This window comes from Canis lupus, chromosome 12 (assembly GCF_048164855.1).
Source record: "Canis lupus baileyi chromosome 12, mCanLup2.hap1, whole genome shotgun sequence".
Taxonomy (NCBI): Eukaryota; Metazoa; Chordata; class Mammalia; order Carnivora; family Canidae; genus Canis; species Canis lupus.
In genome coordinates, this window is record NC_132849.1 from 46,802,173 (window position 1) to 46,821,106 (window position 18,934).

Genomic DNA, 18,934 nt, shown 5'->3' on the forward strand with positions numbered 1-18,934 from the left:
TGATCTTGGAGTCATGAGTTCAAGCCTCACTTTGGGTGTAGAGATTACTGAAATAAATAAATAAATAAAAACTTAAAAAATACTCTGTAAGAACCCTACTTTCTAATTGTTTCTTACAAAGATTGATTTTTAAAGATTTTGTTTATTTTGTCATGAGAGACACAGAGGGAGAGAGGCAGAGAACATAGGCAGAGACAGAAGGAGACTCCATGTAGGGAGCCCGATGTGGGACTTGATCCCTGGACTCTAGGATCATGCCCTGGGCAAAAGGCAGACACTCAACTGCTGAGCCACCCAGGCATCCCCTAAGGTTTAAAATAGAGTTTGTTTTTCTTTTTTAAAGATTTTATTTATTTATTCACGAGAGACACACAGAGAGAGAGAGAGGCAGAGACACAGGCAGAGGGAGAAGCAGGGTCCATGCAGGGAGCCTGACATGGGACTTGATCCGAGGTCTCCAGGATCACACCCTGGGCCAAAGGCGTTGCTAAACCGCTGATCCACCAGGTTGCCCAATAGAGTTGATTTGTTTACTAACTTTGTATCCTGTGACCTTGCCAAATTTTGTTATTCTAGTAGTTGTTTTGTAGATTACTGGGTATTTTCTGCATAAACCCTATCATCTGGAAATAGAGACAGTTTGAATGTCTGTGTATTTTATTTCTTTCCTTTTGTAACGTCTATGATCCTCTGTACAGTGGTGAGTTATGAGTATGGGTATCTTTGTGTCATACGTGATTTTAGTGAATATAGTGATTCAGCAAATCTATGTATTACTGTGCTCATCAAGATAAATGTACTTATTAATTCCCTTTGAGTATTTTAGCCTCCCCGCCCCCCCCCCCCCCCAATCTGTAACAGTCAGGTTGTTCTTTATAGTTAAGGGTCTATTTTTTGGTTTATCTTCTTTTTTTCTTTGCTAATTTGTTTTGTTTCTTAAATTCCACATAGTTCTCTCCATACTTTTTTTTTTTAAGATTTTATTTATTTATTTATTTATTAGAGACACAGAGAAAGAGGCAGAGACACAGGCAGAGGGAGAAGCAGACTCCATGCAGGGAGCCCGACGGGGGACTCGATCCCCGATCTAGGATCATGCCCCGGGCTGAAGACGGTGCTAAACTGCTGAGCCACCTGGGCTGCCCCTCTCCTTGCTTTTAAGATTAGGGACAGAAACATCCACTTCTCTCCATTCTATTCTTTCTTTTTATTTTAAATGTTTTAAGATTTTTATTTTTGAGCAATCTCTACACCCAATGTGGGGCTCAAACTTAAAACTCCGTGATCAAGAGTTGCATGCTCTACTGACTGAGCCAGCAGGGTGCCCCTCTATCTCTTTGTACTACATGGACTGATAACATTTTTTTTTGTGACTTATTAAGTTTTATTTGATTAATTTGTAGTTTAATGCTAAAAGTCAAAAACCAATTAATAGCTTTTACATGTCTGAATAACGATAGTGTTTTTTACTGTGGAGCTAAGTTGGGTGTTAGGATTAAATTTCCTTTTTTAAAAATATTTATTTGAGAGAGGGAGTGACAGCAAGCAGGGGGAGGGGCCAAGGGGGAAGAACAGAGAGGTGTAAGGATCCCAGGTAGACTCTGTGCCAAGTGCAGAGCAGGAGACAGTGGGGTTTGAGGGGCAGGGGTGGCTCAATCCCACGGCTTGAGATCAGGACCTTGGCTGAAACCAAGAGTAGGCTGCCCAACCAACTGAGCTACCCAGGCGCTCCATTTTTTTTTTTTTTTTTAAGTTTTATTTAAGTAATCTCTACACCCTATATGGGGCCTCAAACTTCTGACCCTGAGACCAAGAGTTGCATGCTCTTTAGACTGAACTAGCCAGGCACCCCAACAATAATGCGTTTTTAAAACCATTTGCTGCTGTAATGATTTTAAGCATTTTATTCTCTTTAAATAGGAGAAAGAAGCATGCCATTCATAGTAGTGACACAACTTCTTCTGATGAAGAACGCTTTGAAAGAAGGAAATCAAAGAGCATGGCAAGAGCAAGAAATAGGTTAATAAATTTTTTGTTATATCCATGGTAGAAAAAAGGAAGAATAGTTATTTTTTGAATGGGATTCTTATCTGTACCAGCATTTTGCTAACACCAATATTCAATGCATATTTGAGACTAGAGTAATCCACTGACTTGGGTTTTACTTAGTAATTCTTAGAGTAGCCTATTTTGTCCTGAGGACAAATAAAAATATTGTAATAAAGCTTGAGTTTATTTAGTGCTGTATATAATATATGTAGATCTAATTTTATTTTATATTTTATAGCATCCAATATCAGATATATTGTTTTCTAACTTGAAATAGTTTGGATTCTTTGGATAAATGAATAGATTAGTGATGTTTGCTTTGTCTAGTGAATAAATTTATTTTTGCCCTGTTGAAAGGAACTAAGAAAAAGTACTTTAAAATATGAAATCTTTTATTATTTTCTGGGTCTTGAGAAAATGGAGAAAGATGATGATGAAAGATGAAAATGTATCAAAGATTTATACTTATTTTGATGTTAAAAATGTGAAATCTAACACTGGAAAACTCTCATAGATTACTTACTGTGTAACTACTCAGTGAATGTTCAGGAACTTAAGAAAGAGCCAAGAGGCAGAGGCCAACTGCTATGGTAGTGTTTTGTTGGTACTTCTCTATCAAATCCATTTAATGAGGCTGATTTTAGATACTTAACAGTGGTTCCAGCACTCATAGCAAGATATGGTTTCTAATAGAATCATCTCAAGAGCCCTTGGATTTTATTGGAAAGTTTGTTTTATTTTGGTTCATTGAGTACCATCTGGTGGTCTTTGCTTACATAGGGTAAATGACTGATTACTATATGACTCACTAAAACCTCAGGAGTTTTCACTGGGTGAAAGAACCAGTATTTTGTTTATTAAGTAATTAGAATGTCAAATTATAATTTATTCTTTAAAATTTGAGTTAGTTTTCTACCTTATATTTATACTACTAGAGATAAATTTAGAAAATTTATAGTTAGCAAAGTATTTCTATAATTTGGCATCATATATATCTATTGTAGAAATATCAAGTTTTCAGTTAGTTGGTTTTGGAAACAAGTTTGGATTGGTGTAGATTTTATGTTGAAAAGAATTCTTCATGTGAATGATGGAAAGAAAATGTAAAAGAAAAAAATCTAAGTTTAAATAAAAGAATTTAAGGCCTATTTAAGCTTCTCTGATACTTGCTTTGGAAGTATATTTTTAAGGTATGTTAGGATTCAGAAATGTGAGTGAAAAGTAGATTCATTATAGAAAGTATAGTTTTTTGAGGCTATTTATGTCATCTTTTGGTGTTTAAGGTTTAAAGAGGGAGTAGATATATTTTCTTATGGGTGATAAAATTAAATAATACAGTGTAAGAATTTAGGTGGCTAATGATCTATTTTAAGTTAGTTACACAAAAGGTAAAGGTTAATTTTCAAAATGTGATCTGGAATTGGTTTCCTTTGAATTAAAGCGAAAGAAATTTCTTTAACCAAGTAGACCTAGCCACATAATACCTGAGGACAAATAAAAGTAGTGTAATAAAGCTTGAGTTTATTTAGTGCTGTATATAATATATGTAGATCTATTTTTATTTTATATTTTATAGTATCCAATATCAGATATATTGTTTTCTAACTTGAAATAGGTTGGATTCTTTGGATATAGGAATAGAGATTAGTGATGTTGTTTGCTTTGTCTAGTGAATAAATTTATTTTTGCCCTGTTGAAAGGAACTAAGAAAAAGTACTTTAAAAATATGAAATCTTTTATTATTTTCTGGGTCTTGAGAAAATGGAGAAAGATGAAAATGTATCAAAGATTTACACTTATTTTGACGTTAAAAATGTGAAACTTAATGTTCTCTACTTGCATTTTTATAAATTTCAGATGTTTGCCTATGAACTTCAGAGCAGAAGATTTAGCTAGTGGTATTCTTCGAGAACGTGTCAAAGTGGGTGCAAGCTTGGCTGATGTTGATCCAATGAACATTGATAAATCAGTAAGTTTTGTAAATGTTTTTTTTAAAATTAGCTTTTTCTTTTTAAATAAAGATTATTCCTTCTAAAGCAACACACAATAAAAATAAAAACTCAGATATCACCGTTATTAGTATTCTGATGTATATTGGAACCTGGCACTCATGTGATACTTACTCAACATTTTTTTTTCCCTCCATTTCAGTGTCACTGGTATATATAATAAAAAATGGGTAGGAAATGAGGCTGACAAATATGGCAAGGCCCCACAAACTGTGGTGTGTAGTGTGGTATTATTGAAGCTGCTTAGATTTCTTTTTTTTTTTTTTAAATTTTTAAAAATTTTTATTTATTTATGATAGTCACAGAGAGAGAGAGAAAAAGAGAGAGAGAGAGCGAGAGAGAGGCAGAGACACAGGCAGAGGGAGAAGCAGGCTCCATGCACCGGGAGCTCGACGTGGGATTCGATCCGGGGTCTCCAGGATCGCGCCCTGGGCCAAAGGCAGGCGCCAAACCGCTGTGCCACCCAGGGATCCTGAAGCTGCTTAGATTTCATGATCAGCTTTACATTTAATTTTTTTAATTTTTATTTATTTATTTTATTTATTTATTTATTTATTTATTTATTTACTTACTTACTTACTTACTTACTTACTTACATTTTTATTTATTTATGATAGTCACACAGAGAGAGAGAGAGGGAGAGACATAGGCAGAGGGAGAAGCAGGCTTCATGCACCGGGAGCCCGACGTGGGACTCGATCCCGGGTCTCCAGGATCACGCGCCCTGGGCCAAAGGCAGGTGCTAAACCGCTGCGCCACCCAGGGATCCCAGCTTTACATTTTAGATGGAGCACTCTGTCTATGATGTAGTTAATGAATTTGAGGGAAGCAAGACTAGCATTAGGGAAACTTGTTTATTTATTTATATATTTATTTATTATTTTTGAGGGGGAAACTGGTTTAGACATCGTTGTAATATAGTAATCTGGAGTAATGATCATGACAGGGTAATGATGGAAAGAAGTAGTAGATGGATTTGACAGAATTCAGATGAGAATTCAGGTTTGATGGAATTGAGTGAATTTATTGCTTTTGGGGAATGAGGGAGAGAAACAGGTTTCTGGCGTAAGTGACTGGATGGGATCCACTCTCTGAGGTAGGGAACATTATAGGAGGAATATGTTTTGAGGGATCAAGATGATTTAGTTAGTTGTAGACGTGTTTAGGTGTCAGTGTCACATCACAAATGGAAGTAACTTGTAGGAAATTAGTTATTTAGGTTTGGAAGTAAGGAGAAATAGCTAGAAATTCACATATGAGTCCCCAGTATAAAGATAGTTGAGATCACTATGGGGATTGAGTTATAGTACCTACGGAAAGTATGTAGTAGAAAAGAGAGACAAGATTTAGAAGATACAGTAGATTCTTACTGTGATAGATCTTACTGTTATAATCTTTTGGGGGGAAATATTTTGGAATAGTTACTACATAACCAAGATTATATTTGATTTTTTTTTCTTTGTTCCCATAAGCTTTTTTTTTTTTTTTTTTTTTTTTTTAACAACTTAGCAAGTTTCTCATGAGAATCAGTTAAATTATTAAATGTAGCTGTGTAGGGATCCCTGGATGGCGGAGCAGTTTGGCACCTGCCTTTGGCCCAGGGCGCGATCCTGGAGACCCGGGATCGAATCCCATGTCGGGCTCCCGGTGCATGGAGCCTGCTTCTCCCTCTGCCTGTGTCTCTGCCTCTCTCTCTCTCTCTCTCTCTCTCTCTCTCTCTGTGTGACTATCATAAATAATAAATAAAAATTAAAAAAAATAAATGTAGCTGTGTAATACTTGAAAATGAAGTGTTAGCTATTTCCAATCTGAAGTCATGGGAGAAAACTTACTTTAATGAGGACCTTATTTAGAATATTGAATTCACAATCTCTTATCTACTAGTGCACATTCTTAGAGGACCTTTTTTTTTTTTTAAGATTTTAGAGGGAGTGAGCGAGCGTGAGTGGGGGGAGGGGCAGAAGGAGAGAGAATTTCAAGCAGACTCCCCCCTGAGTGTGGAGCCTGACAGGGAACTCAATCCCATGACCCTGAGATCATGAATTGAGCTGAAATCAGGAATTGGCAGCTTACCTAACTGAGCACCCGGGTGCCCCTTCGAGGACCTTACTTAGTGATCTTTGCTTATTTAGTTTACCAGCACCTCCCTCTCTTGAATGTATTTAATTTTAGAACTCTCTCCCATTCATTAGAGTAGTATTTCTTTTTTCTTTTTTTTTTTAGTAGTATTTCTTTAAAATTTGATATCATATATGAGAAAATATAGTTTCTCTTAGAATGTTTCTGTTATTTAAATTCTGCATTTATTTTTCTAGATGACTTAAGTTTTTTCTGTATGGTAATATTTCATTATGAAACATTTTCAAGTACTGTAACAGAATGAAGCTAAAGGGGAAGAAATCTACCACAATCCAGCAGTCAGAGGCAGTCATTGTTAACATTTTGGCAATATTTCCTTCAAGTATTTTCTTTTTTTTTTTATTATTAAAGATTTTATTTATTTATTCATGAGAGACACACAGAAAGATGCAGAGACACAGGAACGGGGAGGAGAAGCAGGCTCCATGCAGAGAACCTGAAGCAGGCCTTGATCCTGGGACTCCGGGATCACACCCTGAGCCAAAGGCAGACGCTCAACCACTGAGCCACCGAGGTGTCCCATCAAGTACTGTTTTCTATACAATTTTTACTTTCTAAAGTCTTTTAGGTATGGGGCACCTGGGTGGCTCAGTTGGTTAAGTGTCTGACTTGTTATTTCTGTTCAGGTCATGATCTCATGGGTTGTGAGATCGAGCCCCACTTCAGGCTCTGTGTTCAGGCAAAGAATCTGGTTGAGACTCTCTCTCTCCCCCTCTCCTCACTTGACACCCCCCCCCCCCCCAAGTAAATACATCTTTCCAAGAAATAAAGAATAAGACTTGGTTATGTAAAGTTGAGCTTTGGAGGGTCACAAACTATTATAGATGTTTTTTACCCAATTTCTAAATCAGCTTTTCCCCCCTTGGGGACAGTATTGCCCTTGCTGAGAGTGCATGTGATGGATGGTATTTTGAAAGGCATTTTAATTATTAGAGTGTAAGTACAATTTATCATCTCCTGTGGATACCCATTAAAAAGTATTAGATTGGGCATTAATCTTGTCCTTACTTACTAGGAGATTAAAGAATGGTAGCTTTATTTAGCTGAACTGAAATGTAATCTTGAATTTTACTGCTGAGTTCATTTTTCTACATTTCAAAAGTGTAATTCTTTGAGCTTTATGTTCAACATTTCCTGCTGAAGGCATATTTTTCTGAGTCATAAGACTATCATAAATTAAAAAATTTCTATAAGCAGTTAAAATTATTTTATATTAAACTTTCCCTTCTTCCCAGGTGCGGTTTGATAGCATAGGTGGATTGAGCCATCATATTCATGCACTAAAGGAAATGGTAGTGTTCCCACTTCTATATCCAGAAATTTTTGAAAAATTTAAGATTCAGCCTCCAAGGTGAGTAATGTTCTAAATGATGTTTATTGTTACTACTGTTAATATATCAAATTTCAGTTAGTAAATGATTATAAGTATAAGCATATCATATGTATTTGTTGTATTCTAGCAATGAGAATTAGGAATGAAATTTTATTATTTAGTGTTCAGAGGCTTTGGTACTAAGTGTGTTCTTGAAGTTTACATTTAAGCTTTTAAGAGTCACGCACAAGACATAAATCTTTATGCAGGCCTTGAATATACAAGTGGATTGCTCAAATGCCCAAATGGAATTTCCATAATTTGGTTTCCTGATAGCATTGAGTTTGGTGCTGTATGTTATTTAGTGTTTGGAAACACAATTTCAATTAAGTGTTATCTTTGACTTGGTGATGGGGTAGTTTTGAAATGGTAAGCTTGATATTTATTTTTATGATCAGATTAATTGTGTTTTGATTATGAGATAGACTGAGAAAAGGGTAGAAATTAAGGGAAATTAGGCAGAATGAAATACTCTGAAGATGTACATATAGACTGTTAGGTTTAAACTACTAGATATTCCTTTTTTTAACATTTAATTTTTTAAAATTTTTGGACATTTTACTTATTAGAGCAGAGAGCACATGAGTGAAGGGGAAGGGCAGAGAGGGAGAAGCAGACTTGCTGAGCAGGGGATATATTTGTATATGTACATATGTGTATCAAGTTTATATTTTGCCTATATTAGGCACATAGAAACATTTCATATAGGTGAAATTATCCAGTAATACCTTTATATATACCCTTTTTTTTTTTACTCTACAGTATACTCTAGAACCTTTCTATATCAATAATGTGTGTATTGTTCATTTTGACATTTTAGTACTATTTGATTTATAGATGTAACAGTATATTTATTTGTCCTTTATTTTTTTTTTGAGCTTTTTTTTTTTTTTTTTGCAAAAGACTTTATTTTTAAGTAATTTCCATACCCAGTATGGGGCTCGAACTCACAACCCTGAGATCAAGAGTCACATGCTCCACTGACTGAGACAGGCAGGCACCCCTATCTGTGCATTATTAATAGATAGCACTTAGATTTTTTCACTTTTTCATAATTAGAATTGATGCTTTTAAAAAGATTTTATTTATTGGGACGTCTGGTGGCTCAGTGATTGGGCATCTGCCTTTGGCTGAGGGTGTGATCCTGGGGTCCTGGGATAGAGTCCTGCATCAGGCTCCCTGCTTCTCCCTCTGTGTATGTCTGTGCCTATGTTTCTGTTTGTCTCATGAATGAATGAATGAATGAATGAATGAATGAATAAATAAATAAAATCTGTTAAAATATTTTTGGGTCATTTACAATTTTGATATATCTTGCCAAATTACTCTTTTCTCTGATTTGCCTACCAAAGTTTGGTTGTTGAGAACGTCCTTGAATAACTCAGCAAAGTGAACCTCTTGTCTCTATACTACAAAAACCTTTCTCAGTGTCTAATAATTATATATTAATAATATATATATATTAATACAAAATTATATGGGTGATGCATCCTTGTATATTGGTTGCTATTGGTGGTGATAGCATTACCTTACTTCTGTTGATTCTCTTGTTTTTTAGGGGCTGTTTGTTTTATGGCCCTCCTGGCACAGGTAAAACCTTGGTCGCCAGAGCATTAGCTAATGAGTGCAGTCAAGGAGACAAAAAGGTGGCATTTTTTATGCGAAAAGGAGCAGACTGTCTGAGCAAGTGGGTTGGTGAATCTGAAAGGCAACTTAGGCTTCTTTTTGATCAGGTAAGTGCAATCAGCTTATAAGAGAATATCTTCTTTAGAATATTTAATACATTTAGTCTAAATATAAACTGTTCACAAGGAGGTCCATTTCCTTCTAATCAGTATGTTTGATTTAGAATCAATAATTAAAATTGTATGCTTTAGATGTATTTATTAGCAGTTTAGTACTAATTTATGATGATTCATACAACATTTATTAAGGTGGTTAGTAGGCATATGTTAGGTGCTTTTGAGAACCCAGGGTATAACATACATATCATTGGGTTATAATCTAATTTAGGAAATAGAACAAGCATAAAAAGTTAAATGTCTGCAAGAAATCTCACAGAGCAGTGTATTATTTTATGTGCTGTAAAAATGCAGTAATGAATGCTGTTATTTATATTTATTTTAAAAAGATTTTATTTATTCATGAGAGAGAAGGAGACAAAGACATAGGTGGAGGGAGAAGCAGGCTCCCCCTGGGGAGCCCGATGCAGGACCTGATCCCAGGACTCCAGGATCACTAACTGAGCCAAAGACTGATGCTCAACCACTGAGCCTAAATAATAGGCACCCCTATTTATTTATTTTTTTAAGGTTGTGTTTATTTGAGAAAGAGAATGTGTATATTGGAGCGATGCAGAGGGAAAGAATCTCTAGCTATGTTGAGCACAGAACCTGACTCAGGGCTCAATCTGACAACGCTGAGGTCATGACCTGACTGAAACCAAGAGTCAGATGTTGAGTCAACTGACTGAGCCACCCAGGCGTCCCAGTAATGAATGCTTTTAAAAGGCAGGGTTAGGTGACTGATTATCATGTAGGCAATCTTCTTTTTTTTAAATTACAAAAAAACAAAAAAAAACAAAAAAAAAACAATTACAATAACTTGAAAAATATTATTTCATAAGACTTAGTCCTGATATAAATTGACTATTTGAGCTAGTGAAGGAATTCATTTACATTTGGCAATGAAATTTCTATTTCATAACATCTAAGAAAATCACATGAAATTTTTAAAAACTACCTTTAACAAGCAATCTTTGAGTAGCCATTATTTGAGTTCATGTGTATCAAAGTGTATCATAGCACTTTAAATATTATTTTTAGTTAGTATGAGAAACTACCATGTTCTAGATAATGGGAATAGAAAGAGGAATAGGGTAAGTTTTTTGCCTTCAAGGTATTCAGTGTCAATTGGGAAGTGAAACATAGGCAGCTTGCTTTAAGAAAATTTAGTAATAATTGAAAAATACAAATGGAGAACAATATTGGTAGGTGAAGGAAGAATTAGTTTGGGAGTGCTGATATATTGTCCAGTGACTTAAGTTTAATAAACTTTTGACAAGAGTTATATGCTTTTAGCCCCTTCATTCTTGGAATAGGAATGTCTCTTGGTTTCATTTGCAACTATAGCATAAATTAATGCCCTTTTAATTTTTTGTTATTTTTTAAAGATTTTATTTCCAAGATTTTTACTTATTCATTAGAGAGAGAGAGAGAGAGCACACAAGTAGGGAGAGGAGCAGTAGGAGAGGGAGAAGCAGACTCCCTGCTGAGCTGAGCAGGGAGCTGGACGCAGGAGTTGATCCCGGGACTGTGGGGTCATGACCTGAGCCGAAGGCATACACTTAATGGACAGAGCCACTCAGGTGCCCCCAAACACTGGATGTTTAATGCATAGCATGTCAATAAGGGAGAAATGGCAAATTCATATCTGGTTTTTAGTAAGTTGACCTTCCTATGAACTAAGAGTTTGCTATAAGTAATTCTGAAACATGAATAGACTTACATTTGTAATCTAATTTTCTTATCTTTTTTTTTTTTTTTTTTTAATTTATTTATGATAGGCACACAGTGAGAGAGAGAGAGGCAGAGACACAGGCAGAGGGAGAAGCAGGCTCCATGCACCGGAAGCCCGATGTGGGATTCGATCCCGGGTCTCCAGGATCGCGCCCTGGGTCAAAGGCAGGCGCCAAACCGCTGCGCCACCCAGGGATCCCCTAATTTTCTTATCTTAAATCAAATTAAGTTCTTGCTAGATTTAAGATTTAAGTGAAAAATGACAATTGTGAACGTAGTGGAGATAACTCTTGAGAGTTTTTGTTTCTAATTTCAGAATAGAGAGTCTAGCTATGGAAGAAAAGATCCTCTGCATAAGATTACTTACTAGATTCTGCATTGCAACAAAATATCATAAGCAAATGCAAAAGATAAATGAGACCCTTTGCAGAAAAATATTTGCATTTTCTTTCACGGATAGAGTTTTAATTTTTAAAATAAATAGTTCCTTGAAATCACTAAGCCAAAGACCAGTGATCCAAAAGAAGATTTGGCAAAGGATATGAACGCAACTTTTATTAAAAAAGCAGTATAAATGAAACTTAAAGATCTGAAAAGTGCTCATTTTTATTGATAATAGAAATAAAAATTAAAATGAAAAAAGATTTTTGTCTTAAATGATTAGTCAAGACTGAGATTTTTTTTTTTTTTAAAGATTTTATTTATTCATGAGAGAGAGAGAGAGAGAGGCAGAGACATAGGCAGGGGGAGGAGCAGACTCCATGCAGGGAGCCCAATGTGGGACTCGATCCTGGGACTCCAGGATCACGCCCTGGGCTGAAGGTGGCACTAAGCTGCCGAGCCACCTGGGCTGCCCAAGACTGAGAAGTTTGATAATACTTTATTGCTGAGGTTTCTTAAATATTGCTGGTGAGAGGATAAATTATTAGATCAGTGGAAGGCAATTTGAAAATATCTGAATTAGAAATGACATTTCCCTTTTTAACAACTTTTAGAATTTATTACATTGATATGTTTATATGAAATGTTAAATGTACACAAATACTCAAGCATTTTTTTTTTTTTAAGATTTCATTTTATTTATTCATGAGAGAGAGAAAGAGAGGCAGAGACACAGGGAGAGGGAAAAGCAGGCTCCATGCAAGGAGCATGATACGGGACTTGATCTTGGGAATCTGGGATCATGGTCTGAGCCAAAAGCAGATGCCCAACCGCTGAGCCACCCAGGCATCCCATCAAGCATTGTTGATAATAGGAGAAGATTGAAAATAGCCTGAATGTCCACAAATTGGAGAGTAGTTTAAATCATGGCATATCCATACATGAGGGCATTTTGTAGCTATCAAAAAAAAAAACAAAGCAGATCTTCACGTACTTATTTGGAAGCTAATTAAAATACATTGTTACATAAATAGACTGTGTTGGTAAGAGCAGTATGTATACCATGTTTAAAATGCATCAAATAAAATAGTATGTTTAAAAGTACATTTTTTTGTATACATATGGAAGAATAAACACAACAGTAGTTGTCTACTGGGAGACATATTGTGGTTGGAGAGTGGATGGGTAAGGAGATTTCTTTTTTTTTTAAGATTTTATTTATTTGTGAGAGACACAGAAAGAGGCAGAGACATAGGCAGAGGGAGAAGCAGGCTCCATGCAGGGAGCCGGACGTGGGACTCGATCCTGGGTCTCCAGGATCATGCCCTGGGTAGAAGGCGGTGCTAAACTGCTGAGCCACCCAGGCTGCCTGGAGATTTCATTTTTGTTGTATCTTTCTTATCTGCTGCATGTTGTACCATTTGCTTATATTACCTGTTAAGAAAATATGATAATGAAATGTAAAAGATGAAAACTAATATAAATTTATTTTCTTTTTATACTAGGCATATTTAATGAGACCTTCTATAATATTTTTTGATGAAATTGATGGATTAGCTCCAGTTCGCTCCAGCAGACAAGATCAGATCCACAGGTGATTTTCCTTAATCTGATTATATTGAGTTCTTTTCTCTCGATGACATAGTAGTTAGCCTTAGCCTTTGGATAAGTGCTAGGAGGCTTATAAAATGAACTGTGTCCTTGAGGAAGACTCTTTGCACTTAGCTCAGGGGTCAGCAAACTACTACCTGTTGGCCAGATGTAGTCTTTTTGCCTGTCTTGGCTTTTTCTGTAAAGTTTTATTGGAACATATCCTATATGTTCCAATATATTCTCATGAAAAATGGCTACTTCTGTGCTACAAGAGCAGAGTTGAATGAGTCATTGTGAGAGAAAGATTGTATGGCTTCTTGAAAGTTTAAATTTACTTTCAGTCCTTTTACAGAAAGTTGCCTAATCCTGATTTAGCATGTTTCTAAAATTTATCTGTGTTATGTATGAATATTTTGTTCTTTTTCATTTCTCACTACTAGTCCTTGGGATGGGAGGGAGGGACAAAGAGAGAATGAGGGAGGGAGCGCGTATGTATATACCACAATTTATTTATTTGTTAATCTCTCTGATGGAGATTTAGCTCACCTCTGTTTTTGGCTATTATGACAATGCTACTATGAATAATTACATACACATTTTTGTGTGGACATATGTTTTCATTTCTGTTACGTAGATAACTATGAGAGGAATGGCTAGATCCTTTGGTAAATGTATGTTTAAATTGATACTGTTTTCTGAGTGATTGTAATATTTTATTTTTATTTTTTTTTTATGTTTTTACCTGTAATGTATGAGAATTTGGGTTCTCTTCATCTTTGCCAATGTTTGGTATCGCTGTTCTTGTTAACTAGCCATTCTAGTGGGTGTGTAGTAGTGGATTAATTTGCATTTTCCTGATGACTAATAATACGAATATCTTAGTATGTGCTTATTGCCCATTTAAATACTTCCTGTTGTTAAATATCTTAAAATCTCCCCCCTGCTTTTTATTTTTAAATTTTATTTATTTATTTTAAAGATTTTATTTATTCACAAGAGACACAAAAGAGAGAGAGGCAGAGACATAGGCAGAGACATAGGCATAGGGAGGAGAAGCAGGCTCCATTCAGGGAGCCCCATGCGGGACCTGATCCCGGGACTCCAAAATTATGCCCTGAGCTGAAGGCACATGCTCAATCACTGAGCCAACCAGGTGTCCCTTCTCCCTGATTTTTAAAAAAGAGATTGGATCATATGTCTTATTGTATTATACAACTTATGTATTCACAAGTCAAGCCTTTTATTGGAGCTACGTTTTGAAAACTTTTCTACTAGTCCTCCTCTTTTTTGTTTGCATAACTATGATTTAAGAAAAAAATTATTTATTTTAAAAAAATTATTTGAGAGAGAGTGCGCATGAGCAGGGAGAGCAGGAGAGGAAGAAGCAGGCTCCCCATTGAGCAGGGAGCCTGATGTGGGGCTCAGTACTGAGACTCCAGGATCTTGACCTGACCCAAAGGTAGATGCTTAACCGACTGAACCACCCAGGTGCCCCCTTAACTATGATTATTGAAAAGCACAAGATTTTAGTCTTTGTGAAGCCCATTATATAAATTTATTTGTATATATATTTTTTGCGTCTTGATAATAATTGCCTTAACCAGTTTGTCAACAATTCTGTTTTCTTCTAAGATGTTAATAGTTTTAGCTCTTAGAATTTGGTCAATGATATTCTTTAAAGATTTTGTTTTTTAAAAATATTTATTTCAGAGAGTGAGAGATCAAGGGAACACAAACAGAAGGAGGGGCAGAGGGAGAGAGAAGCAGGCTCCTTCCTCACTGAGTAAGGAGCCTAATGTGGGGTTCCATCTCAGGACCCTGGGATCATGACCTGGGTGTAAGACAGGTTCTTAACTGACTGAGCTATCCAGGCACCCCAGGGTTTATTTATTTTAGAAAGAGATAGTGTGTGCGGGTGGGTAGGCACTTGAGTGGGAGGAGGGGCAGAGGGAGAGAGGACTTTACACAGAGTGGACTTTACACAGTGCCTAGCCAGTCAGGACTTGATCCCATGATCCTGAAATCATGACCTAAATGGAAATCAAGAGTTGACTGCTTAACTGACTTTGCTATTCAGGCACCTCTAGGGTGTTTTTATTTTTTTTTTATTTTTTTTTATTTTTTTATTTTTTTTAATTTTTTTATTATTTTTATTATTTTTATTTTTTATTTTTTATTTTTTATTTATTTATTTTTTTAGGTGTTTTTAAAATAATGTATAGTTGGGTGTTGTTTTCCTATCGGACACCCTCTTTTTTGTTTTTTTAAAGATTTTATTTATTTATTCATGAGAGACACAAAGAGGAGGCAGAGACATAGGCAGAGGGAGAAGTAGGCTCTGTGGGGAGCCCGATGTGAGACTTGATCCTGGGACCCTCATGCTGAGCCTAAGGCTCAACCACTGAGCCACCAGTTGTCCTTGGACATGTATTTAGATTGTTTCCAGTTGGGGTATTATGAATAATGCTGCTTTGAACTTTCATGTCTTTGTGTGCATATATATTTTTATCTCTCTTGGGTAGATACTTAGGAGTTGATTTACTGCACTGTATAGTACTTTTATGCTTAACTTTTTGAGAAACTGCTTATATTTTCTCTAGGAATAGTATTCGAGCTTTATACTTTTTTTTCCTTTCAATATTTAAATATGTTGGTCTGTCATTTTGTTTCAGTAAGGACTTCTATTGTCATATATCTTTATCCTCTGACTGTTTTTAATTTTTACTTTCTGCTTTATTGCTGGTTTTGTGCAATTTGTTTAATGATATTCCTTGATAGAGTTTTCTCCATTTTTTTTTTTCCGTCATTCTTGAATTGAGCTGCTTAAATCTGTGGGAACTGGCAATATTCCTGGTTCTTTGTGGGTCTAAAATACGGTTACTTCTATTCCTTCTGGGTGTTTTTTTCCCCTGACCTCTGATTAATTTCCTCATATGCATGTAGAGTTTAGCTGAAGCTTTGAGGGGCCCTGTGAGTATTTCCTAAGTTCTCTCTCTGTGCAGTCCTCTCTTCTCTGGTACTCTTTCTGGTGAACTCTATGTCCTCTTGGTGTCCTTAGAATCTGAGCTGTCTTCCATGCAGTATCTGCTGATTCCCACAAGGATTCCATGTCCCCTACTTTGCAGCCTGGAAGTAGAAAGCCATTAATTGAATCATTGTTACCATACTTTATAATATGTGGTTTCCCTTGCTGCTTTGAATATTTGCTTCTATAACTTTTTTTGTGTTGTTGTTGTTTTTAAGTAGATTCCATGCCAGGTGGAGCCCAGTGTGGGGCTCAAACTCATGACCCTGAGATCAGGTGTTGGTTTCCTAACTGACTGAGCCACCCAGCAGGCACCCTTATAGCTTTGGTTTTTAACAGCTTAGCTATGATATGCTTCAGTATGGGCTTTGTCTTTATCCTGATTTGTGTTTATCATGTATTGCCAAATTTGTCTTTTTTTAATCTTTTTCTCTCTCCATCTGAGGTAATACTTTTTATTTATCTTTTATTTAAGTCCTTTTATTTTATCTTTTATTTTAGTCCTTACTTACTTTTTCCTTCGTCATGTCCATTTTGCTCTTTTGTCAGCCAACACATTTTTTGTCCCAGAAACTATATTTTTCAGTTTTGGAACTTACATTTGACTTTTTTTTTCCTTCTTTTTTAGGGAGAGAGCAAATGTGTGCACATGGGTATGTGTAGGGGAGGGAAGAGGCAGAGGGGGAGAGAGAGAATCTTAAGTAGACTCCACTCAGAGTGGGGAGCCTGATGTGGGGCTCAGTCTCACAACTCATGAGATCATGACCTTAGCTGAAATCAACAGTCAGATGCTTAACTGACTGAGCCACCTAGGTGCTCCTTGATTCTTTTTCATTATTTATATTTTTTCCAGTGTGATTTTCATTTAAACGTTTTGTTTTACTTCATCCAGATTAATAATAGTTTTAAAATCCTCTTTGTTAGGGGCACCTGGGTGGCACAGTTGGTTCAGCATTTGAGTCTTGATTTTAGCTTGGGTCATGAACTCAGGGTCGTTAGATTGAACCCTGTGTTGGGTCTGTGCCCAGTGCAGAGTTGGCTTGGGACTCTCTCTCCCTCTGCTACCCCCCACCCTCTTGTTCTTTCTCTCTAAAATCAAAACAAACTATCAAACCTTCTTGTGTTAGCTTAATTTATTTTTTATCTTTTAGTTTTTTTAAGATTTTATTTATTCATGAGAAAGACTGAGAGAGAGAGCCAGAGACACAGGCAGAGAGAAGCAGCCTCCATGCAGGGAGCCCGATGTGGGACTCGATCCCAGGACTCCAGGATCATGCCCTGGGCCAAAGGGAAGCGCTCAACTGCTGAGCCACCCAGGCGTCCCTTGTGTTAGCTTTAACGTCTAGTTTCATCTCATTGTTAGGCCTGCTTGATTTTCTTTTCTTTTGAAGACATGTTCTGTTGTTTTGGTTCTTCATTTGTTGGGCAAATTTGTATTGCATCCTGAATATTATTAATGTTAGTTTCTGAAAGCTCTGGATTTTATTATTTTTCTTTTATGGGTAGTATTTCCTATGTTTTACAGATAATTTTCTGTTTTAGGCTTGGACTACAGACTGTTTTTTGCCTGGCAGCTTTGGTCTCCTTTCAAATCTTTTTTCTTTGCGGGTTTCTTGGTTCTGTGCCTTTGTTGTTAGGGGTCATTCAGATTTAGGGGTTAGGGGTAGTTAGATTTTTGGGAATGTCTTTACTGACTCTTGCCCTTGTGGGACCCCCCCCACATTCTTTAGTGTTAAAGATCAGCCTTCTCTTTTCTGAACTCTCAGGCTGGAAAGTTAAGGGATTTTCCTTAACATAATCTTCTTTACTTACCTCACTGTAGTTAGCCCCATGCAGAAAAGCCAGAGAGAGGGGAACTTGATTTTCTCTATGTTCTTTCCTCTAGTTGACTATGAATTTCCAGTAGAGTCTGTGTATCTCTGTTTACTCATCAGCTCCTTTAAGTATATGCATGTGTATTATTACATACGCATTACATAGGCAATACGTATTATTACATACATGTTTTATAGTTATTTTCTGAAGCAGAGGAACGGGTTATCTGACAGGGTCTTCATCAAACTTGGGGGGAGCCTTTGAATACCAAATATGCAGGTTTTGATCTCTACAGTAATTAAAACATACTGTAATTTCTAAAATGTTGGTTGTTAGTGGTGAGGAATAATAAAAAAAAATCCAAATGCAATCAAGAAGAGGAGGAGAATCATAGAACTAGTGGGAGAAGCAGCACAAATACAATTGTAGATTTAAATCCAGATATATAAAAAAATGATATGGAATGTAAACAGACTAAATTTTTAAAAAAATATTTATTTTATTTATTTATTTATTTATTTATTTATTTATTTATTTATTTATTTATTTTTATTTATGATAGTCACAGAGAGAGAGAGGCAGAGACATAGGCAGAGGGAGAAGCAGGCTCCATGCACCGGGAGCCCGATGTGGGATTCGATCCCGGGTCTCCAGGATCGCGCCCTGGGCCAAAGGCAGGCGCCAAACCGCTGCGCCACCCAGGGATCCCAAAAATTATTTATTTTATTTTATTTTATTTATTTATTTTTTTAATCAGATTTTTTTTTATTTTTTTATTTATGATAGTCACAGAGAGAGAGAGAGAGGCAGAGACACAGGCAGAGAGAGAAGCAGGCTCCATGCACCGGGAGCCCGATGTGGGATTCGATCCCGGGTCTCCAGGATCGCGCCCTGGGCCAAAGGCAGGCGCTAAACCGCTGCGCCACCCAGGGATCCCCCCAAAATTATTTATTTTAAAGAGAGAAAGTATACATGTGCACATGTGACCGGGGGTGGGGTGGCATTGGTGGTGGGGGTGAGGAGCAGAGGGAGG

The 18,934-nt window shown here is 36.4% G+C and overlaps 1 protein-coding gene and 1 long non-coding RNA gene across 3 annotated transcripts in view; one reads left to right on the plus strand and one right to left on the minus strand.

Moving 5' to 3' along the window:
- Nucleotides 1–18,032, minus strand: part of LOC140601654 (uncharacterized) — a 39,333-nt gene extending 21,301 nt beyond the window's left edge. The window contains exon 1 of the long non-coding RNA XR_012004647.1: nucleotides 17,899–18,032. This is a non-coding gene — a long non-coding RNA (uncharacterized lncRNA). The remainder of the gene's footprint in view (nucleotides 1–17,898) is intronic.
- ATAD2B (ATPase family AAA domain containing 2B) overlaps nucleotides 1–18,934 on the plus strand; it is a 158,759-nt gene that overhangs the window by 49,016 nt on the left and 90,809 nt on the right. For both annotated transcript variants that reach the window (XM_072770929.1, XM_072770930.1), the window contains exons 9-13: nucleotides 1,921–2,019; nucleotides 3,907–4,018; nucleotides 7,433–7,548; nucleotides 9,128–9,302; nucleotides 12,974–13,062. In XM_072770929.1, the coding sequence (XP_072627030.1) occupies nucleotides 1,921–2,019; nucleotides 3,907–4,018; nucleotides 7,433–7,548; nucleotides 9,128–9,302; nucleotides 12,974–13,062 (591 nt within the window). The remainder of the gene's footprint in view (nucleotides 1–1,920; nucleotides 2,020–3,906; nucleotides 4,019–7,432; nucleotides 7,549–9,127; nucleotides 9,303–12,973; nucleotides 13,063–18,934) is intronic.